General features: G+C 45.8%; 1 protein-coding gene across 1 annotated transcript; it reads left to right on the top strand.

The window, feature by feature from the left end:
• Positions 1–411: 411 nt before the first annotated feature.
• Positions 412–20,343, top strand: LOC311205200 (cystathionine beta-synthase-like; the record flags this gene model as incomplete). Its single annotated transcript, XM_084279535.1, has 16 exons — positions 412–453; positions 1,117–1,301; positions 1,905–2,011; positions 2,981–3,115; positions 5,817–5,896; positions 7,216–7,350; positions 7,856–7,925; positions 10,133–10,224; positions 11,090–11,215; positions 11,801–11,885; positions 12,088–12,193; positions 13,043–13,117; positions 13,644–13,778; positions 14,743–14,851; positions 18,374–18,458; positions 20,234–20,343. 16 exons carry the CDS (start codon positions 412–414, stop codon positions 20,341–20,343), a joined length of 1,677 nt encoding a protein of 558 aa, XP_084135661.1.
• Positions 20,344–24,450: the final 4,107 nt, after the last annotated feature.

The following is a 24,450-nucleotide window of genomic DNA, read 5'->3' as shown; positions in this document are numbered from 1 at the left end:
AATATTAGGTATAAGAAAAAAATTCTTCCTTGTGAGGCCCTGGCACAGGCTGCCCAGAGGAGCTGTGGCTGCCCCCTCCCTGGCAGTGTTCAAGGCCAGGTTGGATGGGGCTTTGGGCAACCTGGTCTGGTGGGGGGTGTCCCTGCCCGTGGCAGGGGGTTGAAACTAGATGAGCTTTGAGGTCCTTTCCAACACAAACTGTTCTGTGATCCTATAATTCTTCTTTCCCCCCCCACCCCTATGAAAGCAGGATGTCTGTCTTGTCCCCATGAGAGACTGCTTCCTGATAGTTTTTCTTTTTTTTAACTTGCATGATCTGCAGCTTTGAAGAGGATTCTAGTCTTGTGACTCTCAGTACTCTGTTTCCTGAAGGAAGTCCAGTCTACCGTGCCATCACTTGCACCAAAGAACATGAAGAAGTTGATATCAGAAAGGCCTGTTGCTGTCTCTAAGGTATACATTGGTCTCTGGGGAATACTGTTTGCCTGTCTTTGTCACCACAATTTGTGAAAGCCCCCTGTTTTCAGAGAGATTTCTAGGGTGTTTTTTTCTGGAATGCTGTTAGAGGGAGGTGCTATCAAAACCAGTGGCCTTTCTGGAAGAATTCTTCATGACCACGAGTAACAATTCAGTCTTTTGACACCGTTTTCTTACTAGTCACTGGTCTTACTCTGTTCCTCTGTTCCTCTGTGCTTGGAATGGGGAGGTTTTATTTGAGAGCTGTTTTTTGGTATGGGAGAGGGGTCTCCCGTGAGGTTAGTCCTGTTCTCTTGATGTTTATGAAGGCTGGTCACAGTAAGCTCGAGCTTCAGTGTGTTTAAGTTACTGTCATGTAGGGCACTGTCTTGAGCTCTTGCAAGATTCTCATGTTGGTGAAAAGGATTTGACAAATCAAAACCATGCTGAAATATTTTACCAGCTTCACAGCACTACGGAAACATCAACTGACCATCAGAATACCCATTTGTTGTGACCTCTTTCACATAAGGAAAAACCAAAACTGAGACACTTGAGTTTTGTGTTTTATTTCTCATATTGTTTTCCCTTACTTTAAAAAAAAATAAAATTTTTTCCTTCCTCATCCCCAAGGATGAGGCACCTACAGCTCCTCCCCAGGAGAAGCCAGATACCAACTCGTGCCCTCACGCACCTGACAAATATTTTCTCCCTGGTGGGATGGACAAGGAGAACTGCAAGGCTAATGAGAAGGAGAGGGAGTGGATCCGCCCTGATGCTCCTAGCAAATGCACATGGAAGCTTGGGAAACCGATCTCTGCCTCCCCCCATCGTCACACCACTCTGTGAGTATTACTTTTATTTGCAGATCTTTCATTACAGTGCCAATCCAGGTCCCTTCAGAGCCATGTGGATTTAACAAGTGATGACTGATTTAAATTGATGCAGTTTAGCATCTAGATGTGCTGGTGCTTCTTGATTTCCATGTATAAGCAAAGCTAAGAATGCAGATCAAACGGACATACAAGGGGTCTTGCACCAGAGATGTGAAGCTACGTGCACTGAAACTGACTTATTATAAGTAACATGGCAAACCAGTTCCCTGAACAGATGAAAAATTGCACTATTAATGTCTTTTGCTTGTAAAATAGCTGGTGCTGAGCAGTGCTAAGCTACTTCATGCTGGCAGGGAGTGCAGAGCACTTCACTCTTGCCTCAACGTGTGGCTTGATGTCTCAATAATTCTTATTTTGGATCGAGGACTTAATGTTTTCTGTATCCAAGGGACCTTCTTTTAAACTAAAAATACCTAAAATAACTGGCCTGGGAACAGGGAGGGAGAAAGCTGGTTGAAATAAAAAACATTGGAAATGCTGGGCTGCTTTTGGGTGAGCTGCCTTGTGTCCCTCTGTGTGGGGGTGCACTGACTTTGTTTGTACCTGTACCAGGCCGGAGCCTCTGAAAATCCTGCCGAGCATCCTGAACAAAGTTGGCAATACACCCTTGGTGCGGATCAACAAGATTGGGAAGCAGCACGGGCTCAAGTGTGAACTCTGTGAGTACTGCTGCAGGCAGAAAGTCAAAATAAAAAGCACTGTTCCAGAAACTTGGACAGGCCTGGTTTGGTAGTGTCATGTAACCTGGGCATAGGAGAGGTGCAGATACCCTGCAGAAACTGGTGAGAAAAATTCCTCTAAGTCTAATTCCTGGTCATCTAAAATGTCTTTCAGTTTGTACTTCACATGGAAATTTCCTGCAGCTTTTCCATTTCTGTTGGAAAAGTGAAGCTTCTCATGGAAAATAGCTTTTTGATTTTAAAGTTGTATCAAGTTTTTGACTGCTGATCAATCAGTATGTATAAAATGCAGGTCTGCAGTTACTGCTGAAGATAACTGAAAATGATGAAAAGGATGACGTTGTCAGCGAATTTGGGGGTTTTGGGTTTTGTTTGGGGTTTTTTGGTTGGTTGTTTTTTTTTTTTTAAGACCCAACCGTACTGGAGATATCTGGAGCCTCTGATCAGAGTCCTGAAGAGTGGTGTTCAGCAGCATTGAAGGGATTTGTGCTGGGAGTACTGAAGTGAAAGTGTAAGCTGAACAATGGGGAGAAATTTCCAGTTTGATCAGAAGCTCTTTGGCTGGAGAACATATCAGGGAAGAGACTAGGGACATGGGTAGAGTTCTCTTCCCCCGTACTACTACACTGGAAGAGCCCTGGGGCTTTTCAGCCTAGTGACTGGCCTGCAGTAAAGAGGAAAGACGAAAGGGGAGGTCAGATTTTCAGGATAGTTGACAGTGCATGTGGGTTCCTGGCTTCAGTTCAGCATCAAGTACCAAACTTTGTGTGCTGTGACTCGTAACAGCGGAGATGCTGTGAACTGAATCCCCATCTCTGGTGCTGTAAAGTAGGGAGGTCAGCTGGGCAGGCTTGTTGATAGAGCTGCTCTTGAGATACATTGGGAAGCAGCAGCCTGTTAAGCAAACAACTGCCGTGTAAGAACTCTTCTTTATTGCTTTGTTTCCAGTGGCAAAATGTGAGTTCTTCAATGCTGGGGGCAGTGTGAAGGACCGCATCAGCCTGAGGATGGTGGAGGATGCTGAGAAAGCTGGGATCTTGAAGCCTGGGGACACTATCATAGAGCCAACCTCTGGAAACACAGGTAGGGGATGGAGAGACCCTAACAAAGTTGGGGAGGCAGGGGAAATGCTGTGGTGGTTTTCCTGGAAGACAAGCTTGAGACTGGAGTGTGGAGGCAGCCTGTGCACAGAAGAAAGGAGATCCCTCTCTACGTGTATGGTGTAAGGTGCAGTGCCTCTTCCCTCTCTTGTAAGGAACAGTTCTGCAGTGTCCTGTGCTGACCACAGCAGCTGGGAAGGAGGTCTACTAAATTTGCAGGGGCTCTTTTCTTTAAAAGAAGGTCTTTAGGTCCTGTTCAGGAATTAGTCTGACTAAAGTTATTGGGGGGAAGCATGGAAAGGCTGGTGTGAATCTGGATCTTCCTGTTCTCTTGAAGTCCCATGGTCCCTCTGTCAGGTTAGGTGGACCTGGTTTGACAAACAGTCTTTCCCATGTTTGTGCGGTTGGGATGGGAGATGAGCTGCATCCCCACAGCACTGTCTGCTGATCTAGCCCTTGCACACCAAGATTTTCTACAAATTCCACTTGGATCAGTGTCCCCTCTTTGGAGGGCTAGAGAAAGGACCAGCCCTGCTAGGCAGGGGCCAGGACAGGGCACCTTCTGATCTAAAACTGGAGATAACTCTGGACTCCTGTGACAAAGCTGTTGTACCCTGTTAAGCTGCTCTGCTGGTGGGGAGTACACATACCTGTAATGACCCCCTTGAGCTAGTTCAATATAAACCATACTGCTTCCTCCAAGGAGGCTCTTGAGCCGAGCTGCAAAGCTGCTCTCCTGCCTCGTGTGTTCTGGAGAGGTGTCTTGTCTTGCTCTCAAACTCCTTCCCGGGCATCCACAGTTGCCTCCTGACAGCCACAGGCCAGGCCCAGACAGATCTATCTTTTGATCCAGTCCAGCCTTTGATAATGGCAGGACTAGGATGATGAGCTGATCTGTGATCCATGCCCCTGCCTTCAGCAGAAAACTAGGGAGTCAGGTTTGTGTTGGTTCAGCAGCTGCTCTCTGGGAGTGGCCAGTGCAACCAAAACCCTTGTGACTGTGGCATGGCAATAGTTCTTGCCTGAACAATGATTTGTAGTGGAAAATATCCATATAAATTGCATTTCTCCAGTACCTGAGGTCATGCTATGATGCCCAGCTTTCTGGGTCAGTACCTGATAAATGGTTCTCCTTGCCACAGAATACAAAAGATAGAAGGAGGCAGAAATGAAGAAGATGCAGAGCCATGACTTCAGAGAGCTGTCTCTTTTCATGCAAAAGCAGAGACAGGGCAGACAGTAACCCGAGAGCATCGGCTTTTGTTTTCAGCAACTGCTCAGAGCTACTGAATATGTTAAATGAGAGCTAATGTGTTACGGTTTTGTCCTCTCTACATCCTGCTTCTCCCACAGCCAAAGTCCTATTTTGATGCTTCCTGCATTTCCAGGTCAGTAGCAGAAAGTACAACGTATCAGAGTTCAGGTCTCAAAATGCTCCCTTTGTCAGAGACTCTTAGGGAAAGTGCTAGATGGCTTCTCTTTGCTCTTTGGCCTTGGAGAGGCCTTTGCTCTCTTTTTTCTATTTTTTTTTTTTTTAAATTGGGTGGGGGCATCCACATTTATCTCCAGTATACTTGGAAAACATGGGGTTTGTTGTATTTTTTCCCCCCTCCCAAATATTTATTGAAGCGTGAGTTACGCTTCCCTTACAGGAACAGTTAAAGCTTGTGGGTTTGTAGGGCTGTTTGCTTGGGGTGTTTTTTCCCCATCCCTATGCAAGCCAGCACCGTGTAGAAACAGAACCAGCTTTGAACAGGCAGGTCTGTGTAGGGTAAACTGCCTGTGAGGTATTGTCCTGGACATGTGTTGGTATTGTGCTTGCTACCCAGAGCAGCAGGGGAGGTGCCAGGCAGTCTGACCTCGCACACGAATCTGCTAACTTGATCTGTTTGGCTTAACCAGCAAAGGGGATGGGTATGGTTGGGCTGGATGATCTTAAAGGTCTTTTCCACCCCAGTCCTGTGATTCTGAGGTGGTCTGGGAACAGGTGTTAGCTGTTTTTCTATGGGGAATGCACTTCTGAGCTTAGCTCTTCAGGCAGGCAGTGACAAGCTGGAAGGCAGAAATCAGGTGGGAAGGTACAGGGTTTTAAAATAGATGTGAGGGGTCTGTCTCTAACAGCCAAAGTACTTCACTGTGGTAGCAAGCAGATGTAGTGCATTAGAACTTCAAACAGTGTCTAAATTATGTCTTAGAACTTCAAACAGTGTCTAAATTATGTCCTTTCAGAAAAGGACTTAGTTTTGGCACGTTGCAAACTTGGGATTTAATGTAAAAGTGAGTCAATACAAGCTCTGATGCCCTTCTGACAGTATGAAAATGATTGATCTAGTTGTCTTTAGCTTAAAGGTAATTTCTTTCCCAAATTACTTTTGTAAAAATGAAGTGGGTGAGACCGAAGGAAGGTGGTGTACATGTAGTAAAGCTAGAAGTGTGCACACATCAGGTTTCCCAACTCTTACCTAAAACTTCTGTTGGCTGTGATCCTCAAAGGACTAGCAGCGTCTGTAAATCCAGTTCTCCCCAGTCGTCAGAAACATTCCCTTTGCCACCCCTCTGGAGACACTGGACTCAAGCCTCTGGTGAAGACCTGATTGTAGTCAGGGCATGCCAAAGCTAGCATTGTGGGTTTTGCTCTTTGATGCTCCTCACTGTATGCTCTACTTGTCTTTGCATGCTTTCAGGAATTGGGCTGGCCTTGGCTGCAGCAGTGAAGGGTTACCGCTGTATCATTGTGATGCCAGAGAAAATGAGCATGGAGAAGGTCAGATCTGCTTTTGTTTTCAAGAATTAAAAAAAATAAGCATGTTTGCACTTGCAGAATTCCTGGTGCAAATGAGTGCTGTGGTTTTAGCAATGAAGGTTTAGGCTTGTGATCTCCAAGTCATTGGTCAGGCAGAACTCTGCTGAGGGGCTGTTGCTGGTGCCCAGAGAAATTCAGGCTGTGTAGCTATGGACACAAAATGTCTTTATGACCCATCCTCACAGCATTGTCAGTCAGAAAAATGTTGTAACTGTTTTAAGCACAAATGTTGAGCTTTACCTAGCACACTGAAGTGAGCACCTGTCCCTGGGTTAGCTGTCCCTTGCTGAGCAAAGGAGGACAAAGGAAGGCAGTACCGAGGCTTTGAATATTCTTCTGTGCTGCCCTGGGCTGGGCAAGGCTGTGAGGGAGCCCGTTGAGCTCAAGTTACATGGGGAGGTACTGGCAAGCATCTGAGTTGTTTCACCACAGTGACAGAAGGGGAAGGAAAAGCCACCTGGGTAATGTCCACTTACCTTCACTGTGGAAAGTGTGAAACATCCAGCTCTACAGCAAGCCCTGTCCTGTGCTCCACTCCGGCGGTGCTGCACCTGCAGCCAAAGGAAGAGATCCCCTGTGCCTCATGGTTGAAGCAGCAAATTGCTGTCAGCAAAACCACTTCTCCCAGTGCAGGTGCTCCCAGTGTTCCAGCTGGTGGGCAGTAGCACAGATGAGAACAATGTCCCCCAGAGGCCTATACCCTTTGCTTGCTCTGCTCTGCAGAGAGAGGTGCCGTGTGGCCGTTGCCACGCGCCGTGCAGCGCCAAAGGCCTCATCTCTGAAGACAGGCCTTGCCTTAGCTTAACGTCATAAACTTTCTTTCCCTCATAGCAGTTGAGTGGTACGTAGGACCCTGGAGATTCTCCTTTGCTGCCTGTGTCCAAAGGGGGAGGTAAATATACATATTTTACGCTTAAAGATAAAATAGTGGGCTACAGCACTGTTGGATTGCAGACCGTGTGGGACTGGCACGAGAGGAGGTGGTGTTTCAGCCTGAATGAGGCTTCTCAACACACAGTACTAGTGCCTCCAGGCCCGAAGGCCTAGGATAGGAACAGGAATTCTACATCTAGTTCCCAAGTAAAGTTTAGTTGAGACCATGTTACATTAAGGATCTGGACCCCTGGCTCAGTGATGCTGTGAGATTGGGGTGTAGGAGAATTTCTGAGGCTATTGCAGGCTAGGTAAAAAGGAAGATGTTTTCTTTCCCCTGCATTTCAGTGATGCTTCTGTGCTGAAGGAGTGGGTTTGGGTTTTGTGACCACCTTTATTTGCCACAGGTGGATGTCCTGAGAGCTCTGGGTGCTGAGATCGTGAGGACCCCAACTACTGCTAGATTTGATTCTCCTGAATCTCACGTGGGAGTAGCATGGAGACTGAAAAATGAAATCCCCAACGCACATATACTAGACCAGGTAAGAGCCAAAGTATCGGAGATGCAGGTATAGTGTGGGAGGAGGTATTACAGCCTTGTTCCTCAGTGTTCTTGGCTGACTGTTCAGCAGCTGAGGTGTGTTTCTCTGGAGGAGATGTCCCAGGTCTGGAGCTGTAGTTGAGCCACTGCCATGTTGTAGGGTAGCAGGCTTTTATAGTCACTAGAGGGCAGCAAGGAACTTGTGGTTGGGGAAACTGCAAAACGTGCTCCTGAATTGGCAGTCCTGCGTGGAAAAATACGGACAAGGACATGCTCTTAAAAGAAACTGTCCCACAGACAGGAGGGATCTTGGCGTTGGAGGGTGCTAGCACCTTAGAGTTGCTCTTAAATTAGGTTTCTTGGGAACTTCTGTCCAGGTAACAAGGTAACAGCGTATGTAGCTGTTATGGGCTTGGGAAGCATTTGTCTTGTTTCTGAAATGCCTCAAAATGTGAAATTTGTTGTCTTTCTAGTCTACTTAATGGCTTTTCTATCTTTCAATGTAGTATCGTAATGCTAGCAACCCCCTGACACACTACGACACCACAGCTGAAGAGATCCTGCAGCAGTGTGAAGGTTTGTTTGCTCTGCTACTGATCCTCTCCTCAGTGAGCCCGTAGTATTCCCTTGTTGTCAGTGTCCTGGTTTAGCCCAGCAGGCAGCTAAACCAACCACGCAGCTGTTCCCTCACTCTCCCCCTGCAGTGTGGTGGCAGAAAGGCAAAGGTAAAACTCATGAGTTGAGATAAAGACAGCTTAATAGGACAGGAAAGGAAGCAAGAAGTAGTAATAATGACCATGACATCATATGGTATGGAGTATCCCTTTGGTCAGTTGGGTCAACACCCCACCTTCTCGTTAGCAGGGCAGTATGAGAAACTGAAAAGCCCTTGACTGCTTGGCAGCGAATAAAACATCACTGTGTTGTCAACTTTATTCTCCTCCTAAATCCAAAACACAGCACTATACCTGCTGATAGGAAGAAAATTAACTCTACCCTAGCAGAAACCAAGGCAGTTAGGTACTTGAAGAATGGGATCTGAGGTGGTTCACACACACACATGGATTTTGATACAGCACATTCTGTACCAATGCTGCATGTCATAGAGAATTAGAAAAAGAAAAGGCAGGGCCCAGCACTTGGGTATTTTACATTCTTGGGCCAAATGCTCCATCGCACTGGAAGTTTCCTTTAAAGACTCCTCTAGAGTACAAACTGCTCTGTGTTACAGTTACTGCCACTAAGGCTTCTTCACTCTGCAGGGGTTGCTTTCACATTAGCTCTTGGCAGTACCAGGAGTGATTGAGCTGTGGCAGCAGAGAGCTTTAGCTGGGCCAACTCCCCCAGCAGAAGAATTGGTTTGAGAGCTATTGAAGACATTCAGCGTGATGCTGCAACTTACCACTAGGCATTTGCCGTAGGGGTAGAAGGGAGTCTTACAAGAGGCTACTGACCTGCCTTATAAAGCAGCACAGTTTCTGACAGGACCCTCTAATAAGAAGATTTGCTATTAAATTCCTTCCCATTACAGTGAGGGCCATCTGAAGGGTTCTCCTCCCTCACTCCCCAATGAGTAACTCTGGCTGTTCAGAGAACTCAGCTTGTCTTTGAGGCAAACTTTCTTCGAGTTAAAATGGGTACATGTCTAACAAACTGCTGTCCCATAGACTGAGGGTCCAGATGAGCCCTAGCTTCAGGCTCATTTGTATTTCCCTTCCCTTACAGGCCAGTCACTGTGCAGTTACTGCTGAGCTTATGCCCTTGCTTGGCAGGGTGTTACCCTTTTGGCTGGTAAACATTTGGGTTTGTGTGTGTGCTGCCTGTTAACAAAGCTGTCCTGTGGATGTGCTGTGTAAACTGTAGGGGGTGGTAGAAGAACAAATCATCATATCTGCACTCGCTCTGAGTCTTCATGGCCAATGTTGTGTTTTCTTGTATGAAAATGAGAGAGGGGCTGTGTTAACAGTCCTCTCACTGGGTACCTCTCTCTTGGCGCTTGTTCAGGAGATTGACTGATACAAAGGGCTGCTCATTCTAAGGTCAAGAATCAAGTATCTACATCAGCAAATACAGTAATAGAGCTGACACTGGTGGTTTTCCTATGGGGCACTGCTAGCTCTGTCCAAAGTACCACAAATTGGGACTCTGCCAGGCCACTGGATGGACAGTTCAAAACCATTGTCAAAGTAAACAGGAATTGAGCAAGGTGGTCTCGAGGTGCATGATGTAGCACAGCTCTTGGGAAGCAACCTTATCTTGCTCAGTTTTGTTAAAGCTAAATATGGAGTTTGAGTTTCTTTAAGTGGGGTTTCATTCCATCATTCTAGGGGAGATCTGTGGTGGTTTAGCCCCAAACAGTGGATGAGCACCACACACTGCTCGCTCACTCCTACAGGAGAAAGAGCCTCCTGGGTTGGGATAAGGACAGTTTACTGACAAAATCACCATGAACATAGAACAATAACAGCCAATTACACTCACACCTGGTGATAACAGAGTGCCTTACTGACCCAACAATTACAGAGTGCTGCCCAATGCAAGGACCAACTGACCCAACACCCTGGCTGTACTCAGACTGTCCTAGAGGCACCAAACCCCTGCCCCTCCCTAACCAGCCCCTTTTATGGAGAAGTGATGTCAGGTGGTGTGGAAAACAGCCTGGGCAAACTCAGCTCACCTGGGCTAACTCAGCTTACCTGGGTTGACTGCTTGGGGAGGTTGCCTCTGGCCTGGTCAGAACCAGAAGATCTCACAACTGTCTTCTATGCTTTGCTTTTAAACAGGAAAATTAGACATGTTGGTGGCTACAGCTGGCACAGGAGGTACTATCACTGGCATCTCCAGAAAGCTGAAGGAGAAGTGTCCAGGTTGCAAAGTAAGTGGCAAGCCTAATGCATTTCTTTATAGCAGAGAGATTGTCAGTGCTCCACTTGGCACATCCCATTCCTTGCTATCCTGCCCTGGGTCTCTATGGGAACGTCTTGGATGTTCTCATTTAGAAAGTAGTTCTGAGCAGCAAAGAAAGGCTTTCAGACTGTCTGAAATCATCTCACCCTGGTCTCCCTGGTGACCAGAGTTTCAGGTTTGGCTCAGCAAATAAAAACTGACACAGAGATCCCTCCATGGGGTGTCTGAGAAACTTAGTTCTCTGCTGTATAATGTAGCCTTCTGTTGTTCCTCTCTGGCTCTGCCTTGGCTAACTTGTCTGGAGCTGCTGGGACTTTACCAAGTGAAACTTTATCTGCACCCACCAACCTGTGTGTCTCCTGTGTGCTGTGCTACGTTTCCTCATGGGAGCCGATACCGTGTGCCAATGTGAATATTTTCCTTACACAGACTGGGGGTGGTAACCCAAATAAAACTTATCTGCTTACACTTGACACAAGATGTCCTGGCTGTCATGGTGTCTGATGTGAATGAGCATGACCCTGTCATAGGGAGACCCTGTCTTCTGTTTAAACCAAACAAAAGCCACGTAGGACAAGTTGTGCCCCTTGCTTAGTGTCCACCACAGTCTGAGGAGACAGGATGGGTTGCCAAGGGGCCATAACCAGCACAGTGTTTCACTGTGGTGAACGTTGCCAGGGAGAAATTAATAAGAGGCTAGGTTGCTGTTAGCTTGGCGCTGTGTGCAGCCAGTGTGACACCAGGGGCTGCAATGAGGCCAGTGCTCATGAGTAAATAGTTGCACTCTCAAAAGCAATGTGTGGCAGTAACCAATGTGGAACCTGCTTCCTCAGATTATAGGTGTTGATCCTGAAGGCTCCATCCTTGCTACTCCAGAAGAACTGAACAAGACTGACAAGACGATGTATGAGGTGGAAGGAATTGGATATGATTTTGTCCCCACGGTGCTGGATAGATCTGTAAGTCGTGCTGCCTGGTTTACTGTCCTTTGCCGTCTGTTGGGATGCAGAAGTGGGGTGAAAGGTGGGAGAAAAGCTTGTGGAAGTATTTGGGCTGAAAGGGGAGGGCTAGCAGACAGAACTATGTTACTTTATTTTACAAAGCTAAGCAGAAATGCTGGGAACAGATACCATTTTCCTAGAGTACTGCACTGTTTTAAAAATTTAAAATTATCCCAAAAAACCCTAACAAAAGCATCCCAGCCCCTCCCAGCCAAAAGAGGAAAAGTGGTGTGACAATGTTGAGCAGAGCCTGTGTCCCCAGGAAGCCTTCCAAGAGAGGAGGGAACTGTTTGATGCTCTCTGTGGCTTTCATGACAGCCTGCTCTCACAGTGAGGTTTCAATAAGGAGTCTGTTGTGCTAATGTGATCGTCTTACCTCAGGAAAAAACCCAACAAAACACTGGGCATTTGGGGGATAGAAACCCAGGCATGTGGCTCAGTAGGGCAGCTGTTGCTTCGAAGAGCATGGGTTGAATTCACACTAGCTGTGTAGCTCTCCTCATTTAAATAGTCCCTTGTTTCTGTTTTCCTGCCCCTTCTCAGGCAGTGGACCAGTGGTACAAGAGCAACGACGAGGAATCGTTCGCGTTGGCACGCATGCTGATCCGAGAGGAAGGACTGCTGTGTGGTAAGAGCAGATGCCAATCCCTTGGGGTTCTGTGAAACAGTATGTGGGAGGCTGAAGCCCTGTGCAGGTCAAGGAGACGTCCTTCCACTTCAGAAGCTGCCTCTCTCACCCTGGGCTCCTCTCCTACCTCTCCTCTTCTCTTTCGTTCGTTCTCATGTCAGTTGTGGTTTGACAGCTTTGCCCCTTATCTGCATTTTGGCAGGTGGCAGCTCAGGCAGTGCTATGTCTGTGGCTCTGAAGGCAGCCAAAGAGCTGAAGGAAGGTCAGCGCTGTGTTGTCATCCTCCCTGACTCTATCCGGAACTACATGTAAGAACCTGTTTGTTTTCTCCCTGGGAAGAGGATGAGGCCATCCCTCAGACCTCCTGGCAGCAGTGGCGAGTTGAATACGTATTTCTTGCATCACCCAGTTAACCAAAGCAATGAATGTGCCTCACAACTTCTGAGATATCCAGAAAGGATCTGACAGGGAGTGGAAAGGAACTTAGCCCTCTGAAAGCTGAGCTCCAACTTGTCTGACTTGAGTATATAACTGTCACTGGTCAGCATCTTTCACAGGAAGAGGCTTGTTTTCACTGTTTTATTCACTGGGGATTGTTGGTAGCATCCCATTCCTAGAAGGGTTCCTGTAAGGCTGTGCCCTCTCTGCCTGTGCCTACAGCAGAGCACAGCACTACTGCAACAGCAGCCAGTGCTGGGGGAGTTTGCAAGTGAAGTGTGAGGGCCTTCAGCTCTGCTCTGAGAGGTTGTTTCTCTCCTGCTGCATTGAAACATCTTCCAAAACATGGTGGGTTAAACTGTGCCACATGACTTCTGTTGCATCCAGTGGATGACTAGAAACTGCAGAGGGACCTTGCCTGAGTGCAGGTTAGCACTTCTCCCTTCTAGGCTGTGTCTCTAGCATATTGCAGGGAGCTAATGTAGTTGAAGATTGTTTTCTATGGGATTTCTCCCTGCCCCCCCTCCCCCCCCCCCCCGATGACTATTTCTTCTCAATGTCTGTGGCTGGTCAGCTTGGATGGCAAACGACAGCATGGTTTCAGTTACCCTTTGGTTGTTGGCATTAGTGAGCTGTGAACAGTTGCCTCTCTGTGCTATTAGACTTGCTATCAGGTGTTCAGCCTGCTAATCAGCTTTTTGCTTCCTGATGCTTCCCAGGTCCAAGTTCTTGAGTGACAAATGGATGATTCAGAAGGGGTTCATGAAAGAAGAGGACCTTGTCAAAAAACCTTGGTAAGCTTGTCAGATCCATTGGGATTTTCATGTCTATTCCATAGTTTTAATGATTACATTTTGTGTGTGTGAATAGGTTTGTATCTGAAATTAAAAAGTAGTACCTGAAGAACCCTTATGAGGTCAGAGTTCTCACATGCAAAGCACTGCAAGCCTACATAGATGGAAGGGGATCTTCCCTAAACTGTTACCTGTAAAGACTGTAAATATGGCTGGGTCTTTCAGTATAAGCCCAGACTTGTCTGCATGAGGTATAAATAATGAAACTAGGGAGGTTAGTACTCTCCACTATCTGTAATCCAAGAAAGTAGATAAAACAAAGGAGTTCCAGTCTTGAAGCTGCCTCATACTTCAGTAACTTTCTTATTTTGGGGAGAAAACTTGTAAGCCTTGGAACTTTGCTGACTTTGGCCAAATCCTGACTATTCCTTGCAGACTTCTGTCATTCCTGTAGTGTTGAAGGCCCCTGTACATGAGCAGCTGGTTCCATTCTCTTCATAAGACTTTGGCTTTCTTCCATCCCCAGGTGGTGGAACATCAGTGTTCAGGAACTAAGCCTCTCCGCTCCCCTGACTGTGCTTCCAACTGTTACTTGTGCAAAGACTGTTGAGATTCTCCGGGAGAAGGGATTCGACCAGGTACCAGTTGTTGATGAATCTGGGTATGTCCACATATATCACTATTCATCCATATGCATCACTTACCTCACCAGGTCCTGAAGGACATCTTTCAAATGCTTGCTAGAAGTATAATACCCTCTCATTCATTGTTCCTCAGTGACAGTAACACAGCTCATGAAATGTTACCTTAAACACACCAGTGCTGGACTTGATATGTTGTCATGCCAGGACTGTCCTGCTCTTCAGATAATAAGCTTATAATGATTATTACAATATACTTACTCATTGTGTCTTTGCAGGGCAATTTCCATCTGTTTATAATAGCTGTTTAACTTAACAAAAGGAAAAAAAGTCATATTTAAAAGAAGCCACCCACCAGAAGTGTCCATCTCTGGCACAGCTTTCACCCCTTTTTTTTCAGAACATTGCATTACAGGACAGTACAGACCCCTCTAAGCCAGGGTGTCCCCAGCAAGCTGGCATCCCTTAATACCATATAGGTCTCCTGTAGGACAGGCTGAATGAGGAAGAATTTCTCAGTGACTCTCCTGTTACAGCTACCTCAAGGGATTAATTCTTGCAGGTCCTTGTGACATCCTTGCAGGGGGGGAAAAGGGGAATGAACAAAATGTCTGTGGCCTTGCCACACCTTTCAAAAGGACATATGAGGGTGTAAAAATAATGAAGTTGTGCATTTCAAAAGCCCTTTCTGATTGCAAGAAGCTCTTTGGTTGCAAGAACTAGAGATACAAAGAGCCTGATGCTCAGAAGGGCCAGGCACCCGCAGCACTGGCTGACTTCTGTGTGATTCTCCAGCGCTTCTGAGAACCGGACTCTTACCTCTTGCAGAGACACAGAATCCAAGTGTACCATGAATAGTGTCACTTCATACCATGAAGCAGTTGAACTGTCTTCTCCAGGCTGGCTGAGAGTGGATGCTTTTATCTATGGGAACACCTGAGGCTTTTGTGGTGTTTAGCCTAATCTCTTTCCCTCTGTCCCCAGGGTGATTTTGGGCATGGTTACCCTGGGTAACATGCTTTCTTCACTGCTTGCTGGAAAAGTTCAGCCTTCTGATGAAGTCAGGAAAGTAATCTACAAGCAGTTCAAACAGGTAAGCAGATACACTACACAATTCCTAGTTCTCAGGTTTAAAGTACTGCTGTAGGTGTCCTAACGCAACAATGACATCGGTCTGGGTGAAGGTTTACCTGGGGCCACGCAGAGCAGCTGTTACTGAGGACAGGCTCTAAACCCTGTTCTAGGTCACTCAGTAGCTCTCAGATTTGTGTTGTGGTGCTGCACTGTGCCATTCCTTTTACTTCAGCAGGCTTTCTTGCAGCACACTTGTCCCCTTTCTCCTTCTCCAAAACCCTAGCTCAAATCTGGGCAATGTGACTCTCCAGAGGAAAAGACAGGGCAATGTTGAAACAGGTCTTCTAAATTTCTGTATCAGATGAATTTCCATCTGCATTTACCTTTTGTATCTGCTGCCTTGCTGAAACAAGGGGATGGCTTCTGAAAGCTGATTTTTATCAAGATATGTGAATTCTGCTGTTAGCCAGTTTCAACCTGACCATCTGAAGTGGTATGCGAAAAAATGACAACTTCCCAGCTGTATGGATACTTTTCTAAAATACAGAAGTATTGTTCCTGTTGCTTTGCTTTATTTCCAGGAGAAATATTTTGTTTTTAACATGGAATGCTTGACTTGGCTGTCACCAGGCTGTTAATTCCAACACTGTCTCATAGTAGATGAGGTGCTGTATTCCAGAAGTATGTGTAGTGCTTCCATTTGGTCTACAACCAACCAGGTCCTTGAGGTTGAGAGAGGATGCTAGTTCTTAATAGACAAATGTAAACATGTTTTTTCCTTCCCAGACAGATAATCAAGCATCAGGTGGAAATGTGGTGCGTAACCAAGCTACTTAGTTCATATCCTCCCTCACTTGGACACCTTGAGACTTTCTGGGGCTGGTGGTGTGCAATCACTTCTGGAGCTACACTGGTATTAGCTGTAGTAGCCAATGCTCTGGCTTCTGAGGTTGTGGTTTTTTCCATGGGCAGCTTGGAGTTTCTCATGCTTCAGTGAAGAGCAGCATAACTATTTATTTGCTCCTTAGTTCTGACTTCTTTTTTTCTTGGTGGAGGATAGGGAAGCAGTGCAAGTGTTGGTATCACTAACATGCTAACTGAAAGCATCATTTGTTGGTTAGTTTCCATTTGAATTGGTGACTTAATGGAGAAATGTGGTTAAATGCACATAACCTCAGAAGTATTGTGGATTTTGCTTTTCTTACCTCTTTAGTCAAGCTTGTTTACCGATGAAATTGGGGAAAACACATCAGCTGTGTCACTGAAACAACTTAGGATATCCTACAGTTAGGATCTGCACCCCAGCATGCATCAGTGAGAGGTCCACTTAGCTTTACCTTGGTAGTCACAGGCTTTCTTTGGCATTATAGTCATGATTATTTTGTGGCATCTCTTAAAGTATGAGTGATGGTTATAGCTTTTTTAAAGCCATTGGTAGGATAGCACTGTGGGGCTTTGAAACACTAGGAACAGGAAGATTTCCCAAGCCAAGCAAGTGCTGTGTGTTAGTGGAGAAGAGAATCATTCTTGTGAAATCAGATGAGAGTTCCTGTGGTTTGGATTTTTTTTACCACCTTCTTCACTGAAGGGTCTTTGCATCAGTTGCTAACAGCTATTAGGTGCAGTGCAGACCTGGCCATAGCAGATTTCTTGTCTGCCTTTCCCAGGAAATAGGACTGGGGCATGGTCCCTGGCACTTCCCTGGCACTATACCTACTGTGTGTTAGCCTGTTCCCTGGTGTGACTTTTTTTTTTCTGGTTAGTGTACTTAAACCACATAGGACTCTGCTAAACATGGCATGGCTGGGTGTCCCCAGCATCCCCAGTGGAACAGAGCCTACTTCTGGGGAAGGAGAGCACTTAGCTGTAGGGCCATGAGCATTTCACTTGCCATTACAGCCAAACAAGCAGCCCCAGTGAGGGTTAGCGCAGCAGCAGCGTGGGTTGATTGCCTTCAAGACCTGGTGGGTTTAAAGAAACACCAGTAGTGTGACAGGTGAGAACTCCACGGGAATTCCATTAAATTTCTGTTAAGCATTTCAAAACGTGTTTGTGTCTCTGTAGCTGTCCCAGTGCTGCCCATGGGCTGCTTGTCCTGGTCCTCTTTAGCACCCCCAGTCGCTGAAAGCCGATCTATCGGCTGTACACAACCAGACGGCAATGAGCTCTACCCCTTTGGTGAGCTTTGAAGTCAAGTTCAGAAGTTTGGCTTTGCAGGTCCATTTGCACAAGGCTGTTTGTCAGTGGGGGTTGCCTGATAGCTGACTGGGTGTTGCAGCAGGGCCAGATTTCCCCCCACCCTTTGCCTGACCCACAACACATAAGGATTGATAGTTCAGTGTGCAGTACAGCCTGCTGGTCCCTTAAACGCAGGCTGCTGGGAGTCCTTCTGATTTCTCTAACTCAGGGTATGGAGACCAGAGCTGTTTTGTTTTCAGAATCAGCCCAACTGCTCATGCTGTGGCATTTATTCCTTGGTCATCAGTTCACCCCACTGCAGGATAGAGGCCTCACGCTGCACCAGGGCAGGTTCAGATTAGACATTGGGAAAAAGTTCTTCACCAAAAGGGTTATTGGGCACTGGAACAGGCTGCCCAGGGAGTCACCAACGCAGGATGTGTTTAAAAGACGGGTGGACAAGGTGCTCAGGGATATGGTGTAGTAGAGGACAGGTACGGTTGGATTCGATGATCTCAAAAGTCTTTTCCAACCTTGTGATTTTGTGATAGAGGCTTTTTTCATCTGCAGTGCAAGACTTTTCTTGGCTGTAAATTCCTTTAATGAGAGAATGTCGCACAGTGGGGCTAGTGTTCCCTGTGGGAAGTCCCCTGGGTTGCAGACCTGCTCTATATTCGTGTCAGAAGAACGGTGTCATGAATTCTTTCCGGCAGGCAGGCGGTCAGCTAAGTGTTTCAGAAGGGTCTGTACTCCTCCTGCAGAGTCAACACGGGGTGCTTTCTTGTTTAGTCTTAGCAAAGTTGAACTTCACTAAAAAGGAATTCTTACTTCTGAGTTCCTTGATTTGCACATGAGTACAGTGTTAGCTGAGCAATCCTCACAATTGGTTTGGGGTTTGGTTTTGTTCCTCTGGGCTTTTCTCTTCCCCCTGCTGCCTTTGCAGATCATATTCACTTCCACCATGATTTGCAGCCTGATTCATTCACTTTCCCCAACCTTGCTACAGTAATATCACCAAGAATAATAAGTTCTATGGCAACTCCTTTGTTAGACACGTGGAACACTGGACCTTCTTCCACCATTAACATTTTTCAGGTGTTCAGTATATTCAGTATATTCTTTTTCAGAATCAGAATTAATCACTTGACGTAGTGCTTGATTTCTGTTTTCTTGGAAATCTGACACAAAGAAAACTCTGATCTTTTAGGTTGGCCTTGACCTGTTAGTGTGTCACACTGCTTCAGATGGAGCAGTTTACACATGCTGTTGTACTGGTTTTAGTGCTGCATGAAGTAGAAGGGGATTATCAACAACTAAACATACAAGGGACTGTTTCATTTAAGTTTTGTAACTCTTTCCTCAGATCAACCTGAAAGACAACTTGGGGAAACTCTCTCATATCCTGGAAATAGATCACTTTGCTCTGGTGGTTCATGAACAAATTCAGTGTGAGTATGTTGTCCTGTGCCTTTGTAAGAGGTAACCTTTGAGTGGCAACAAGAAACACGTATGAGTGTGTGTGTGTAAGCGAGTTCTGAAGAAGCCAAATCCTCTATCTGTGTGTGTAACTATGCGCTACTAACTCTTAGTAAGACTGGCACTAATTTTTGTGGAGTAAGCCAGATAAGCTCCTGCAGCACAACTAGTCTGTGCTTCCTACTTCCAGCAGTTCCATCACAGTGTTAACTACAGTCCCAGGTTAACTACACTTTGGGGTTTTTTGTCTTTCTAATGCAAAACCTTTACTATGACTTCATAAAGTTGAGAAAGACCTAGGAGCCAACCCTGACATCACTGTTTCAAGATGGCTGAATATGTATTTTTCCTGTTTATTTTGTTCAAAGTAACTTGCTCTCCTTCACTTGATGGTTTTCCTCCAAACTCTGCTTTTCTTCACTCTTCTCAAAACTCTTTATGCTACCTTCTGATGTGCTGGGAATGGCTAAATAACTCTTCAAAGCTGGGATCTATCACTGTTACATGTGAATAAATCTATTTCCTGCTTGATCTTCCTCATAGCAGGCAACTTGAGAAATTACAAGCACTGAGAAACTAGACTGAAAACAATATTAAGACTCGCCACATACATTTGTCTGACAGCTGTCTCAGTTATAACTGTAGGTGAGGAATAGTCATCAAATTTGGGCTTGTTCCTGATAATCTCTTCATTGACTATTTATAAACCTTGAGTCTCTGAAACGAAGATGAGTATATGGAAAGTCCAGAATGATCCAGCTGGCTGAAGAAAGTGAGTACAGAAGTAGGCTAAACACCTCAGTACAACCAGACTTTAGGAACAAGGAACTTAGAGCACAGGTAAAGGGCCAGAGGTCATTTGGTCATTTGGTTCCCAAGTCAAAGGCTTATGCTCACAGTGAAAAACCAGTCTCAATCCAGAAATAATTAGATGGTTAATAACTTTTTTGGCTTTAAATGGGAAAGTGTTGTATTGTGACTTTTTTTTTTAATACCAATTCTGTATTTGACAGTGGTGTAAGAAGATAGTGTCCCATGTCATCCTTCTGTGGCCCCTGGTTCAAACAGGATGACATCAGTTGCTACAGAAACTAATGTATGAGGAAAGTACACTTTATAACAGAGGATTTGGTTTGAATTTTCACATCATAGAATATGCTGAGTTGGAAGGGACCCATAGGGACCATTGAGTCCTCGCTCCACACAGGGCCAGCCAAATCAGAGCATGTGCCTGAGGGCATCGTCCAGATGCTTCCTGAACTCAGCCAAGCTCAGTGCTGTGACCCCTTCCTTGGGGACCCTGTTCCAGTGACCAACCACCCTCTCAGTAAAGAGCCTCTTCCTAATATCCACCCTAAACCTCCCCTGTTGCAGCTTCATATCGCTCCCTTGGGTTCTGTCATGGGTCACCAAAGAGGAGATCAGTGCCTGTGCCTTTGCTTCCCCCCATCAAGAAAAATAAACCAGACAGACCTGTATCCTTCTTTCCATACTGTTTCAGCTTCCATACCCTTTTGCTGAGGACCTTTCTGAACTGAAATTCCTTGCTGCTTCCTGTGTGACTGGTGGTCCAGATACCATTTAGGTTCCCCTTCAATGTGCAGGGGTCTTCAGTGATAGCCAACAGGCCCTGACACGTGGAGCCGGGTTGGCTTGGCACCTGCCTCTGCAAACAGTGCCATTAGAGTGGGGCAGTGTGGTGTTCATGCCTCCTGAGGACAGAACCCCCTCTCTTGTTTCTGTTCAGATCACACTGATGGTTCCTCCAGTAAGCGGCAGATGGTGTTCGGCATCGTCACCGCCATCGATCTGCTGAACTTCGTGACTGCGCGGGAGCGGGAGAGGAATTCCAACTGAGTCGGGCAGCGACGCGGAGCCTCTCTGACAACGCTTTGCAATCTCCAACGAAGAATCAGGTTTATTTCTTAGGTAGAAATGGTCTGTCCTTAGGGTACTGGTTTTGTTTGGGGTTTGTTTTTTTTTTTGGTTGCGTTTTTTGTTTGTTTCTGTTTTTTTTAATTCTGAAAATAAGCAGTTAGCCCCCCTGGTGTCAGCTCTGCAGCCAGGGCACTTCCCTGTATCGCACAGTTTCTGGGGACTTGCTTCTCAATCCGATTACACGACGTTTCTTATCAAGACAATTTATTTTTTTACCTATATATATGTAAAAATAGTGCCTGAATTAACCGTTACGTTCCTTACCTGTTGTGTCTGAAGCCTGACATTCCAAAACGTTGTTTCAGATTCAAGAACCGTGTTGAAATGTATTGTTACTGAAGCAGAGGCCCAAGAGAGCTCTGGAAAGTCTTGGGCTTTATTTTTCTTCTCCTTCATGCAACTGTGCTAAGTTAGATAATAGCCATAGGGAGACAAAAATGGGACTGGTGTGGAGAGAAGAAAGGGGCCTTCTGTTTTGGTGGCATCAGTGTAAAACAAGAGGAAAACCCAAGGGCTGGAGTTGAGGCTTGTTTTAACCAGCAGCTCTGAGGACAAACTGACTTGAGCGAATGCCTGGCAGTGAAGTGACAAACACCAACCAGTGACTTTGTTCCATACAGTGTCCCAGCTTTCACTTGAAGGCAGACCTTGCTTTTTTTCCCCCACTTGTACCCTGAGAAATAAACACAAATGACAAGATTAAAAGGTAAGATCAAGCTTCTTGCCTGAAGGTTTTGGGGGGGTTTATTTTAAATCACACTGTTTATGTAGTGCCTTGCCCTCCCCCCTTATTTACCTGAAAGTGCTTTTTCTGATGCCTGTTTTAGAAGACCCAGAAGTAACCTGCCAAGAGCTGTAACCTCTTCAAGCCCTCCCACGCTGCAGTGCCTTATTGCAGGAGAAAAGCCCTATTGCTAATTGAATTCACTGCACCCAACTGGCACACGTGGTGCGGGCTGGGACTGTCAGGGGTAGACAAAGGTAATGCTCAGCCTGTGTGGGCAGCTACAGCTTTGCCCCACTTTTAACTCTGCATTCTTCAGCAGTGTTAGACTCACGTAGCCGTGGCTGGGTGCCAGCAGCCCCATCCTTACACCAGGATGACTGGAATCGCCCCCTGGTTACAGGAGAAAAGCAGCTGTTCTTCATAGAAACTGCTCCGGTCATCTTCTGACCAGCCTTTTGGCAAGAATAAAGTTTTGATCAGCTAGAGTAACAGTTTTCTTCGCTTGTTTCTCTTTCCACTGGAGTAGAGAAATACCATTTAGAATGGAGCTGCTGCCAGCAGGACAGCAAAGTTGTACATTTGGGTTGGGTTGTGTGTGTTGTTGTGGTGTTTTTTCTTTAGGGCTGAAGGGAGTTGTGAGCCAGCCAAGAGAAAACAAGGGGCTTACTTTAAAATCACAGTTACTACTTCCCATAGATAAATTTATTCCTACTTCACTGGCCTCCCTGTGGCAGTGGAACTTGTACATTTTGGAGAGAGGGGGTGGGAGCCCCTGTCAGTGCTGAGCAAAGAACACCAAGCCAGTTGTGCCTTGGGTGATGCTGGCCTGGGGCAGGGCAGTGGCCAAATAGGAGGCAAGTGCTCAAAGGCAGAGAAGTGGCACCAGTGACAGGTCTGCCTGCCACCAATGGGTTGTTTTCCGGCTGCTTCTCTCTCAACTTAAATTTGGTAATGTTAAGAGCTCTGCTGTAGTAATAAGCCTCAGGCTGATTTCTGGTAACTTTGCAATGCCACGCTGGTGAATGCTAAATTTATTCTGCCCTTGTTCGGTTTATTTCCTTAGATGCTTGCTGTCCCTTCAGAGTAGGGCTGCTGCTGAGGTGACATCACCCATACTGACCTTAAGCTAGGCTTTAGCCATTCCATTTGTATACTTCTCTAAGATTTAAGACAACTCTTCTCAAGTGTCTGGAATAGAATCATAGAATGGTTACGGTTAGAAAAGACCTTTAAGATCAAGTCCAACTGTCTATCCAGCCCCACTAGGTTCAACACTAGACCATGTCTCCAAGTACAACATCTACTCATCTTTTAAACACCTACAGGGATGGTCACTCAACCACCTCACTGGGCAGCCTCTTCTAATATCTAATAACCCTTTCAGTAAAGAAATTTTTCCTAATAGCCAACCTAAACTTCCCCTGACACAACTTCAGACCATTTCCCCTTGTCCTGTCACTGGCTACCAGGGAGAGAAGACCAACCCCCAGCTCACTATAACCACCTTTTAGGTAGTTCTGGAGAGCGATGAGCCTCCTCTACTCTAGACTAAACAATCCCAGCCCCTCAATATAAAATCCTGTAGTCTAAAAATGTTCAGTAATAATTGGTTCCTAAATGATGCTAGATACTTTTTACTGTTATGCTATGCAGTGATTATTTTTTTTTCTCACTGTTTCCCCTCACTGCAGTAGCAGCCCCAGCTAGGGCGCTCTGACTAGTGGAAGGCTGAACTACAGCGAGTACCTGTGTGTTAAAGACAGTTTTCAAATCTGTATCAGTGCTTCTGGGCTGAGCAGCTCTGCCATGCCTCTCTTGCTGCTCTTTCAAGCTGTATTTTTGAGCTGCCTCCCGAGGGGTCATAAATAACTCGGCGCAGTTAAGGTCACACACAGCCTTTGATCTCAGTGCTTCTAATATCCTTGAGTCTGTGAATGATCAATTGTGCCCCCGAGACGTTAGGGCTTCTGGCAAACTTCTCAGAGTCCTTTCCCAATTATTTCAAATGCTGTTGTCAGATTTTCATATCGATTTACAGGGAAGGCTAAGAGACTTCTTTCTTGCGTTACTTGTGTTCTCACTGTTACAAGAGTAGGAGTCAAAGGATAAAGAACCCATGTATTTCGCTAGATGCTACCAACTGAAGGGTTTGCTGCAATCATAGCCATTGCTGCTGCTGAACATTGGCATTACTCTTGCTCTTAAAAATTTACTTTATTTGCTTTTATCTGATTTTTTTTCCCCCTGCTTTCCATGTGGCAGAGAAGGGGTTGTTTAAGTAGTTGTGGGTTTTTTTTTTCCCTTTTCTTTTTGGGCGTGTTAGAGCTCTGTGTCCCAGCCAAACTGAATTCAGGGAGAAATATGAGGAGAGAAGAAGTAGGTTCCTAAAGCTGCTTTTGAGAACAGCAGCACGGGAAGGAAATTTGAGTTGGGGCAGCAGAATGTTGATGAGCAGCTGTACCTGCAACACAGAATGAAGAATTAAAAACTTTTAAGTTTACTGTTCAAGCATTAATCTCTGTAACATCATGAAAACAGGTACTATTGCAGACTAAGAAGGAGGGGGAGAGGGTTAGAGCTGGTAGGGATGAAGGGGTGTGAATCTAAAGTGATCCAAGTAAGTCAAATTATCCAAAGGGATGCACCTGGGCCCATCTGCCTGTGCAGTTGAACAGCAGGAGCACAGGGAGGAAAAGGTGGCCACCAGCCTCTCTTATTCACAGTAGCAGCCCTGTTTGACTGGAAGGATTGGGTAAATAAACGGAGTTGCTGAATGACTTTCCAGAGCTCTTTGCCATCATAGGGTTCAAGGCAGCAAAGAGAAGACAGGGAATCCTGAAGGGTTGAAGCTCCTCTAATGCAAAGGTTTATGAGCATGATGCTTTCTTACATGTGTGAGAATGTTACAAGCCTGGTCCTGGTTAGTAGTGGTCAGGCTGGATTAACGTTGGCCTCTTCCCTTTGTTTCAAATTCTGTGAGGACCAAGAAAGACATTGCAGTGTGTTTGTTTGGTCTTTAACCTGAAGTTCAAGTCCCGAGCTTGAACATAACTCTCTTTTTGTCCTGAAGTGGGTGCCTGCATCTTCTGTTTACCTGTGCTGGTTATGCAAGTGCTGACTAAGCTGAGAAGCTCTTTTGCACATGGATATTTACATTGATGTTTTATGCTGTGTTTGTTTGTCACTGCAAGAGAATATCAGTCCTTTTGGTTTCATGTTGACTGAAAAAAAAACCCAACAACTTATTTTCTCACCTGAAAACAATTATTCAGTAAAAATCTGTAATAACATTTTTCAAG

This window comes from Gallinula chloropus (assembly GCF_964237585.1).
Source record: "Gallinula chloropus genome assembly, chromosome: 1".
NCBI classification, from domain to species: domain Eukaryota; kingdom Metazoa; phylum Chordata; class Aves; order Gruiformes; family Rallidae; genus Gallinula; species Gallinula chloropus.
This window is presented reverse-complemented; position numbering and strand designations above follow the sequence as displayed.